The 10,937-nt window shown below is 42.9% G+C and overlaps 1 protein-coding gene across 1 annotated transcript; it reads left to right on the top strand.

Annotated features, from left to right (window-relative positions):
* The first annotated feature begins 124 nt into the window (after window positions 1–124).
* On the top strand, window positions 125–9,537 carry LOC119653877 (cysteine--tRNA ligase, cytoplasmic). Its single transcript, XM_038058993.1, has 6 exons — window positions 125–428; window positions 491–974; window positions 7,624–8,310; window positions 8,367–8,511; window positions 8,653–9,242; window positions 9,304–9,537. Exons 1-6 carry the CDS (start codon window positions 250–252, stop codon window positions 9,427–9,429), a joined length of 2,211 nt encoding a protein of 736 aa, XP_037914921.1. The 5' UTR covers window positions 125–249; the 3' UTR covers window positions 9,430–9,537.
* Window positions 9,538–10,937: the final 1,400 nt, after the last annotated feature.

Genomic DNA, 10,937 nt, shown 5'->3' with positions numbered 1-10,937 from the left:
TGCTCATAATCATCTGTTCAACTCCCTTCTAGACTTTTCAACATTCCAATTGGATGTTATTCATCTTAAACGTCAACGTCAATATCATCGTCATATACCGGACTGCGGTCTATCGTGGGACGAAGAACCCAAAGCGGCGATAAGCAGCAGAAGAGCTATAAAGAAGGTGAATCATAAGATAATTAGACAGTTGTCTGGGAAATTTGTAAACGATTGACGGCTTATCAGTTCTTTTGCGTTCGCGAAGAGATGTCGAAACGTACACAACCCACGTGGCACAAACCTGAGAAGGTGGAGCGCCCAACATTGAAGCTTTACAATAGTTTAACGCGACAAAAAGAGGAATTCGTGCCCATCGACAGCAACAATGTCCGGTGGTATAGTTGCGGGCCAACTGTGTACGATGCCTCCCACATGGGGCACGCCAGGTAATTGCATGAATTGGATTTCATCGCTTCCTTGCACTTACTCATTATTTCCTCTTCAAAAGATCCTACATTTCCTTCGACATCCTGCGACGTGTTCTAAGTGATTATTTCGGTTACAACGTTCAGTATGTAATGAACATCACCGACATCGACGATAAGATCATCAAACGGGCCCGACAGAATTATCTTTACGACGAATACGTGAAAAGTGTGAAGTCGCTGGAGCAACTTTTGTCTGATCAAAAGGAAGTGTTCGGTGCTTTCAATGCAACTATTACGAAAAACACGGACCCGGATAAGAAGGTGATGCTGGATCGAATGCTGGAGAGGATGACGAAAGCGGTCGATGGCCTTACGAAAGCTGTGGAGTCGAAGCAGCCAGCGGAGATCGAGAAAGCTCAGAACAACTATTTGAGTGAAGCGAAAGATGCAATTTCGGACTGGCTGGACAGAAAGCGAGGAGCGACCGTGAATGAGAATTCGATATTCGAGTCACTGCCACGATATTGGGAGGATGAGTTCCACAAGGATATGAGCGCGCTGAACGTAAGTAAAGTGCAAACATTTATCGTCTTTCGAATCCTTCATCAAATGGTCAAGACCCAGTCGCCCCATTGGGTTCTACTTACATTCCCGCCTTCGAGCACATTAATCTTATGGAAACTAATGGGCTTTCCGCCACATAATTGCTGTCGTAGAGCAACAAATCGATTGCATCACCTGCGCTTTGTCTCTGTTTACGTCGATAATCTTATCTAGGCTTTTTCTTGAAATAGATTTCAAAAGTGCTTGAGACTCCGTACAACTGGGCAAATTCAAATAAGGAACATCATTTCTGCTTCGGCATTTTATTATAATGTGTTACAGTTCTTGCTATATAAATCGTGCATACTGAGATGATGGGAATTGCGATAACCGCGATATTATCGGGTCGTTGCCCTAGCGATTAGTTTACTGGATAATCGTTTCATGCTCCGCTGATTGCATTGTTGGAACCAGTGTTGGGCATATGTGTATTCGTAAATACGAATACGATCAAATTCGTACGATGAGAGGAGGATACAGAGGAGATGCAGAGTCGAAGAAGGATACCTTCTACGAGGCAGTTGAGCGGACCCTCGAAGCCTATCCCAAGTATGATATCAAAATCATACTTGGAGATTTCAACAGTTAAGTAGGGACGGAGCCCATGTACAGGCGATAGGTCGGCTCCCATAGCTTACATAAAAAAAAACAAAAATAAAAAACAAAAAAAAACAAAAAAAAGGATAACGGACTGCGGATTATTCAATTAGCAATAGGATCTCTATGAATGCATCCTGTTCAAACTATTTCACGGACCAGCCCTGGTTTCCAGCTCCGCAGGAACGCACATCGCCGCATGGTCCATATGAGTATAATGTTCACTGACAAACCATGCCATTCTCCTCGCCAATGTTGGACTTACATATGTCAGATCGACTATTGAGCGCGACCCTGTCCCACGAAAAGTCGAAATATTTCCCGTATTTGCAAGCACCAAGTCTAGCATCGCGAAAGGCTTGAGCCTCAATCCACGGCCCACGCGTTGAAATCACTCGCTATGATCTTGGGGTTTCGACTTCTTGCATCCGAGACTAGCAGTACGCAGAGCGGCAGTTATCTGGTGAAAGATTCCGTTGCGGTTCTCCGCTTCGGGCTGATTCCAGTTAACTTGTTGGGGAGTGCCGTCCCCACGTACTCGAGGAGGGTGATCAGACCCGAGTCTGCAAGGAACTCATCTGAAGTGGCTCTGTTACGAAGCCTCACCGGAAGTTATCTGGTACCATAGGAACCGGGACGACCCTCTGAGAGCATATGCTCCGGGAGAACTCCTATAGGATGTGTTCTCGGCCCGGTTATTTGCGGTTGGCCCCCTTGTGGGAGTTCATGGTGGTTGTGGTTATGCCTACATCGCGGGGAGAGCTCCTCGGGGCTCAAGCGTGGAGTTGCGCTGTACAACTCGGGTGCCGTACCCCTTAGTTGCGGCAGAGGTCTTAGATAGGCCTCGCATCCACTGGTATGAATGCTGAGCCGGCACTCAGTATAAACCAGTACCGCTGTGCCAGTCATGGCGGGGCTCTGATTGTGGCCCCAAAATCAATCAGGGTCCGAAGAGGACCGTGGAATCATGCCTACACGCCAGGTACTCACGTCAAACTCCTAGGACTTTCATCCGAGACTAGCATACCTAGCACTTCCTTGAAATCTGCGCGTCGCGCTTCGTGGAGCAAAGCAAATATATATGTAGATCCTAGCTATTTTGCCTTGACGAATGGAAACTCCACTTCTTGAATGGCTTGATTTCTACCCGCCCATATTGCCGCCTTGCCAGTTACATCTGCAGTCGAGGCACCGCTCTTATTGCGATAAGGCTCGCTGATTGTGGCAGCTTCGATTCCCTTCTCATATATGGTCTGCGGGAGAATGTCTTGCGCTGCCTCTCAGTGGTTTAGGTTGATTTGTATGGACATTGCTGTAGGGTACAACATAGGGCATCATCTCACCAATTTTGGGGAAATTGCACTATTACTAACAAAGTTATATAATAGGTCAAAGTTGTCGCTTCTTTGCAAATTCAAGACTTTGAATATCAACATCACCTGAATGTGGATATTCTCACATAATATATGCATATATTACGTGCTAGGTACTAATGGGACAAATGCACACTCAAATGCCTTTATAGAAGAAATACACAAAACCTTTCATACCAGAAGCGCCCAGCTTCTGGTTTCCCGACTTGTTTTTTTTTAACTTTTATTGAATTTAAAATGAAGAAAGCAATAATGCAAAAAACATTTTAATATTGAATTGGCTTCCCACCGCTCTTGATGAAATAACAAAACAGAAACAAAATTCTTTATTGTTTGACCCAGGCATCTTTGATTGCCCTTTTCAACCTTTCAATGTTGTTAAAATGCGGCAATCGTCGTAAATGTGCTAAATTATGATGACTAATAGATTTTCATTAGGTTTAAGGCAGGAAAATGTGAAGGTCAATCTAGGGTAGGTACTTTATTAGCGGCAAGTTAATTTTTTGTAGACCGTGACATATGAACTTCCGCGTTGTCATGAATAAAAATTAGCTTAGCCGATCGAAACCGCCGTAAATACGGCAACAAGTTGTGCTGCAGAATTTCTTGGTAGCCTTCGGAACTGATTCGGGTCCTGGTGAACGCCATGAACGCCGTCGCTATTGACTTGCCGAGTGCCGAAAACACTGCCCAAACCATAACGGACTCGTTACCGAAATTATACATCGCAAAATAACGTGGTTTTTGCCTTAAATCATGCCAATAACTGGTAGATACATCTGGACCGTGAAGGCAAACCTTTTTTTCACCGGACCAGTAAATCTAAACATAAAGAAGTGAAAGTATAAAGGTTACACATTGGAACTTGTTTTACCTTATCTCATTCATGCGTCGACGTCTGATGATAATCTGCGAGATTTTTTCCCTAATTTCGTAATATTTCGACTTTAACATCGGTTCTTAAAGCCCTCGCATGTTATTGTTTGTCCGAATAGCTGAGTGGTTAGAGCATAAGGCTGTGGTACGAAAGGTCCCGGTTCAAATCTCACGTACCAGCGGACCCAGTTGTGAATGAGTACCTGAATCAAATCAGGGTAATAATCTCGGGCGAGCGCAATGCTGACCACTTTGTCTTCTACAGGGTACTATATACCTGTAGTGTACTGTTACAGTCTCGAATGAAGTGCTCTAACACACTTATCATGTTAACTGTGTTAGGTGACTTTTTAGGTTTTCAAATTGTCTCGGGTATTTCCACAAAAAATTTTAAGGTAATTGAAAGTTTCTTACACTAGTTATAAGAAGTGTTCGAAAAAAATACAGTGTTTCTATCATTTATGAACGCACTGTATCGGTCCCAAAGTGAATGCCAATATGGCTGGGGAGCTGTAATCGGGGATAGGCTAGCTGAATATCGTTTGGTATACTCATAGTGTGAATTTTCAGTTTTTGCGTTGGGTTCGATAATATTATTTGTGAGATGAAAGCAGTTCCTAGAAGGACTAGCGAACCAGCTATCGGAAGTGTGTCCATGGTTGTCAGTATAGAATCGTGGGCCACTAAAGATGTTTTCGTTGTATCTGATGCCGACGCTAGTCTATGCTTCTCCTTACCTTGACTTTCAGATAATTTTGGTACTACATCCTCGTTAATGGTGCTTTGTTTTACGAAGTTCAAATGTAAGGACGTGTGGCGTAGTCTTGGTTATGCGGGCACCTGGAGTTTGTTGCAGACGAGCAGGATGCCGATTTATTCAGAAGTGCTCTTTGATTGTTCGTCTGAACGATCTTTAATCCTTTGAACCACCGACCAAGGAATGTTAAGAGTTCGATGGGTGATGGGCAAATGACGAATAGTCGCTCTGCTTCGTCGTTCACATCCGCTTTCGAGTACCACATTTTTCGGTCCTTCCCTAGCATGCTGATTGTGAATCATCTGACGAAACAAGTCACGAAATGATTGTCACTACGCGTAGTTGCTGTTGAATATCGGGACTGCCACAAGAGGTAGACTCACAGTGCGCTGTGCTCTTCTGCGGACAATTCAATCGCTTTAATCCTTTCACGAAACTCCGTTAAGGATATGAGCGTGCTTTGGATTCTGTTTTCTTCCCTGCTCCTTGCCGCGATTATCCGCTTCTTCGACTCTGTGCGAAAGGTCTCGGATTCCCAAGATTTCCATACGATTGGAAGCAGCAGATCTGAAGTAATTGCAGGTGTAGCGATAAACAACTCTGCAGAGAGACCGTCAATCCTAGCGACTTTACTCCGCTTAAGTACATTGATGGCCGAAATGATTTCCCTTCTCTTTGGAGAAGCAGTTCGTATCCGTATGTTACGATGATTAGCCATTTCATCTACAAGTGGAGGAACATCACCGGATGCGATACGGTTATTACATAACACTGTACAATTGTAATTCTCCTTAACCTGGACCGGAATCTTGCAGTCAGAAGTCTGTCAGAAACCGGCTCCCAGGTCAACAGAGCGCGCTATGCGGTAGCCGTCATAAATAATCCGACAACGAATTCGCCTCTCCTACCATTCGACTTTCCAGAGTATAAAAACACATTGTCAAAATTTTGGGTAGAGGGAGAGAGCTTTTATTGTTAGAATTTCCGCTTGAGTTGGAGAAAGCGAGCATTCTGGGGAGTCCGTCATATTTCGTTTTCGATAGGCAAAGGTGATAACCGCGAGGTAAGTCCCTATCCGAATTGTTGCTGCTGTTTCGGAAGCAGTAAATTTTCAAAATGCATGGTGGTAGCTTCCAAATTTCTATCTCATTAGTCACCTCTTACGACAAACAGGGACGACTTTGAATGTATTCTTAACCCCCAGCTTCCAGAATTGCAAATCGACTACACTCTCATAAGAGGTTACATTTTCCCATCATTGTCAGCGAAGCTGCTCCTTATGAGACCATCACACATCAAAATCGACCGTTGATTGTGGTACTGTGAATCAAGCCAGCGTTCAGACAACGTGAGGATTGCACTGGTCGGCCGCGGATCTAGACTTTGAAGCGTGTTAGATCATTTCATTTTAAAACTTAAAGTACACTAGGAGCCAATGTGTTCAACATTGTGCTCGCGCTGGATTATTTTGATTTGACTGGTATTCGATTTCCAGTCAGAGTACGAATCACTTTGCCACCAGTGAGATTTATTGCCACTGCATAAACCCTCTAATCTCTAAACCTCAACCATTATGGACCTCACGGAAATATGGGATGAAGTTTAAAATACAATTCACAAAGTGATCTATGCAACCCTCGAAATCAATAAGCGTGGTAAGCGATTCATCAAACCAAGTATTTAGCTTTGGATGATTGATGTACTAATAATTCGGCAGAAGTTGAAGAGGCAACTAAACGATTGAAATCGGGGAAGCAATCAGTAACTGATGATATCGCAGTTGAGCTCTGGAAAGCGAAGAGCTGAGACCCAATACTTTGGCTCAATGAGCAATGCACACCATCGGAAAGCAAACCGTTCTAATATGAAAAAACAACAGCATTCTGGCGGAATGTCCAAATTATCTTTCAACGCGGTTTTTATCTCATGCCATGAACATTTTTGACGGCAGCATTCGCGACACTGTTTAAATTGCCGTGAGTCCAGCCGGGTTCGTCTGAGAGATTGCTGACGCAATACCTGCTATGCAGTTATTCAAGGGGAGACACCGTGAGAAGCTTTGGTTTCTCTACATTGTAATCTTGGCGCGATCAAAGTGTTTGATCGTGCACTACACACACTCATATGGCATGTATTGCGATAACACCTTAAGGAATTCGTGAGGCGGAATAAATTGCCTTGCTGCGACCCGAAGAATAAAGTTCGTATATCAAAATCGTTCTGTCCCTCCAGAGGTCTTCATCAAGAAAGCTCGACATTCCTTTTTGTTCATTCCAGTGCTCTATACACTTTTCTATGCAGATAATGCTTTTCTAGCTCTCACAACAATGCTGATTTAAAGTAACATGTCCAAAACTGGAAAGATCGTTTCATGCAGCACGATCTTTGATTGAATCTGGATAAGACAGAGATCGCTCTCAATGCAGCCGACATTATCACTGACAGTAACGGCGACCTGGCGAGAACTGAAACATTTAAGACCTAAGATCAATGCTGCATGCCAATGGTAAACTGCAATTTGGATGAAGAGGCGCACAAGTGTGGCAAAATTCGATGGTATGGTCATATCATTCGTGCTGGTGGGCACGTATTAGCCAAAATTAGCCTGAACATCGGAGTCAATAGGAAATGACCATAAGGACAACGGAAACACGATTGGCCACATATACGAAGCCTATGAACGAGAAACGTGACGAATTTGGTCTAGGCGAATCCACTTAGTTGAGATAAAGGTTAAAGGAGAAGAAGTCTTATCCACTGATATCCGGCATTCAGCTCACGATACAAATCCCTTTCGTACTAGTGAATCTTGAACCGCAGTATTCCATTGCGACAGCCTAGCACTCTAACCACTTAGTCTCCTAAATTTGAGCCCCTATCACCCAGCAAATCATCGAAAGAATAAAAATATGCATTTCTAATATAACCGCCTGTGTTTGGCCTTTTAAAATTGCTTTTAAATCGAGAAATTGGAAGGTTTTCATTAATATATTAATCGCCATTTCAGATTCTACCTCCAGACGTTCTAACACGAGTAAGCGAATACGTCCCTCAAATCGTTAAATTTATCGAAAAAATCATATCAAATGGTTTAGCCTACGAAGCGAACGGGTCAGTATATTTCGACGTAAATGGTTTCGATAATCGTGAAATGCATCAATACGCCAAGTTGGTTCCGGAAGCATATGGTGACATGAAATCCCTGCACGAAGGCGAAGGTGACCTGTCCGTTGCTGAAGATCGCCTCTCAGAGAAAAAATCAGCCAACGACTTTGCCCTTTGGAAAGCAAGTAAAGCGGGTGAACCTTGGTGGGATAGTCCTTGGGGACGTGGTCGTCCAGGATGGCATATCGAATGTTCCGCCATGGCTTCAGATATATGCGGCACAAACTTGGATATTCACACGGGTGGTGTCGATTTAAAGTTTCCGCATCACGACAACGAGTTGGCTCAGTCCGAGGCGTACTTTAATAGTGCAGATTGGGTGAAATACTTCCTTCATACGGGGCACTTAACAATCGCCGGATGTAAGATGTCGAAGTCGTTGAAGAATTTCATAACGATACAACAAGCTCTGAAGAAGCATACGGCGACACAGTTAAGGCTGGCGTTCTTGCTGCATTCGTGGAAGGATACGTTGGATTATTCGGACAACACGATGGAAATGGCTGTGCAGTATGAAAAGTTTTTGAATGTAATTTGATTGGAGTCTGGGTTTTGGTCGAGATATTAATGAGGCTGTATTTGCAGGAATTTTTCTTAAACGTTAAAGACTTAACTAGACAAGTAACGAGTGAGAAACCGAGTAAGCAATTCGATGCATGGAATAAGGCTGAACATGAGCTGCAGATTAAGTTTAATACTACAAAGGATGATGTGCATACAGCTCTCTGTGGTGAGGATAGTGTTTTTTCTAGGGTTAGCCGTTATTTAGGTCTCAAGGAGATAATCTTTCTCCCAGAAATGCATGACCGTTGCAATAGTGTCAATTTTAAATCAGTAAATAATACGAAAAATTTAATAATTTTTTTACCAGATAATATTGATACTCGATCCGCCTTGGACTCCCTACGCGACCTGGTGTCAGCCAGTAACATCTACATCCGCGACAATAGATCTTCATATAATAGTCTACTTCTACGTAAAGTCGCTACATACATAACTGACATGCTCCATATTTTCGGCGCAATTAGCGGTCCTCGAGGTGGAATTGGTTTCCCAGTTGGTGGATCAGCATCAGGTGGTGCTAATCTAGAAGAAACGGTTTTGCCTTACGTAACTGCCTTAGCTGAGTTCCGCAATCAAGTCCGGGAGCAGGCGAAGGTCTTGAAAGCATTTGATATTCTCAAATTATGCGATGAATTACGAGATGATATTCTTCCAAATCTGGGCGTTCGGTTGGAGGATAAGGAAGGTGGTGCTTCAGCTGTGAAGTTAGTTGATCGTGAAACATTGCTTAAGGAAAGAGAAGCGGCTAAGGCACTACAAGCAGAAAAAGCCGCGGAGAAGGAACGGAAGAAAGCTGAAGCTGCTGCCGCGCAAGCAGCGAAAGAGGCACAGAAGCGAATCGATCCGAAAGTGATGTTCTTGAGTGAGACCGATAAGTATTCGAAATTTGATGAAAATGTGAGTTGTGCATTTGTTGGTTGTAGAAAATCAATTATTATACCTTTTGTTGTTTTTTTAGGGGCTTCCTACTCACGATGTCGAGGGCAAAGAAATTAGTAAAGGTCAATTGAAGAAATTGCAGAAGTTGCAGCAGGCACAGGAAGTGAAATACAAACAATACTTGGCGTCTGTTAATGGCGCGTAACAGTGATTCAATTTGTATTATTTCATATTATATTTTTTAAAGTTACGAAAAAAACAAACATTTTGTATTTATAAAAAAAAAGAAAAATAAAAAGAGTGCCAGGCGAAATTTTGTGATTTTATGTTTATTTGAAACACAAATTCGATTTACGAACAACACGCCAATCTTATGATCTTTCTTTTTAGTTTGAGAAAATTTAAAAAAGAACCCTAAATTTCTAAGAAGAAAGGGAAAGAATGGATTCACTATTCAGAAATTTTTGAAGAAGATTTATTTCCTTGGCATATTAAGAGGTGACCAAGCTATTTACTTGTACATTCAGCGACTTCAGACTGGAATTCGTTCTCTGTCCGGTGGAAGGCGACCATTACGAATGTGGAAGAATTGTGGAACCAAATGAAAGACACGATCCACAAAGCAACTTCTGTAACCCTCGGGGTCACCAAGCCGGGTAAGCGGTACATCAACCGAGATACTTGGCTTCAGAATGTTAATGTTGAAATGAAGGTCCGTGAAAAGAAAAGCCTCTACCACAAGTTTCTCAATGATAAAACGCTGACCAATTGGCAAATTTATAATAATACCAACCGGGTAGTGAAGAAAGCGATCGTTGTCACCCGAGCGAACCATTACAAAAATCTTTACGATGAACTGAACACTCGGGATGGCGAGAGAGATCTGTATCGACTTGTTAAAGCCGTATCGAACACTTCTGTTGCGTTAATGATAAGAGCGGTACTTTGCTTACCAACCGTCGAACCGCAACGGATAGATGGCGAGAATACTTCGAGCAGATTTCAACTGAATCGTTGGCGCAACAATCCATATTGGATCAAGGCCTTGTAGGAAGCAATGTGGTCAGCATTGCGCTCGCCCAAAATTATCACCCTGATTTGACTCAGGTACTCATTTACAGCTGAGTCGACTGGTATCCGACGTCAAATCACGATACAAATCTTAAGGCAACCAGTGAGATTCGAACCACGACCTTCCGTACGACAGCCTTGTGCGCGCGGCTATCCGGGCACATTTTGAGAATCCTGAACCAAAAAAATTGTGGGTTGATGTCGGCCAACCAGCGACATCTTCTGCAAGACCAAATTGCATCAGACGGAAGAAGACTGGTTACAGGCAGAGCAAATTGAAACTAAAGGAGCGGATGGTGGACTGAAAGAGAAGAAGCTCTGAAATTAACTCAATTTAGAATGAGGGCACTGACAAATCTAATAACCGGTCACTGTCCTTTACAGAAATAGTTGCACACGATGATGATCTGTATTGAAAAAATAATATGCAGACCTGGCAATGAAGAGTCTCCCATTTCATACTGAATTACCTCGCGTTATTGCGGTGGAAACTTATCATCTACATAATAATCGAACCCGGAAGAGAATATAGTCATGTGGGGTATCAAATTAAGTATCTCGATTAGTACTTAGTATATGACTATATATATTAAAAGTATATATCTTAGAGATTGCTTAGGAATCCTCCTTATCACCAACTTC

The sequence above is a fragment of the Hermetia illucens genome, chromosome 4 (assembly GCF_905115235.1).
Source record: "Hermetia illucens chromosome 4, iHerIll2.2.curated.20191125, whole genome shotgun sequence".
NCBI classification, from domain to species: Eukaryota; Metazoa; Arthropoda; class Insecta; order Diptera; family Stratiomyidae; genus Hermetia; species Hermetia illucens.
Note: the sequence above shows the minus strand (reverse complement) of the source record. Positions and strands in the feature narration are given on the sequence as shown.

Excerpts from the sequence above, each read along its gene's own strand:
- LOC119653877 (XM_038058993.1), top strand. The coding sequence starts at position 250 with ATGTCGAAACGTACACAACCCACGTGGCACAAACCTGAGAAGGTGGAG. Across the intron at positions 429-490 it reads TCCCACATGGGGCACGCCAG|ATCCTACATTTCCTTCGACA; the intron begins GTAATTGCATGA and ends CCTCTTCAAAAG. Across the intron at positions 8,311-8,366 it reads AGTATGAAAAGTTTTTGAAT|GAATTTTTCTTAAACGTTAA; the intron begins GTAATTTGATTG and ends CTGTATTTGCAG.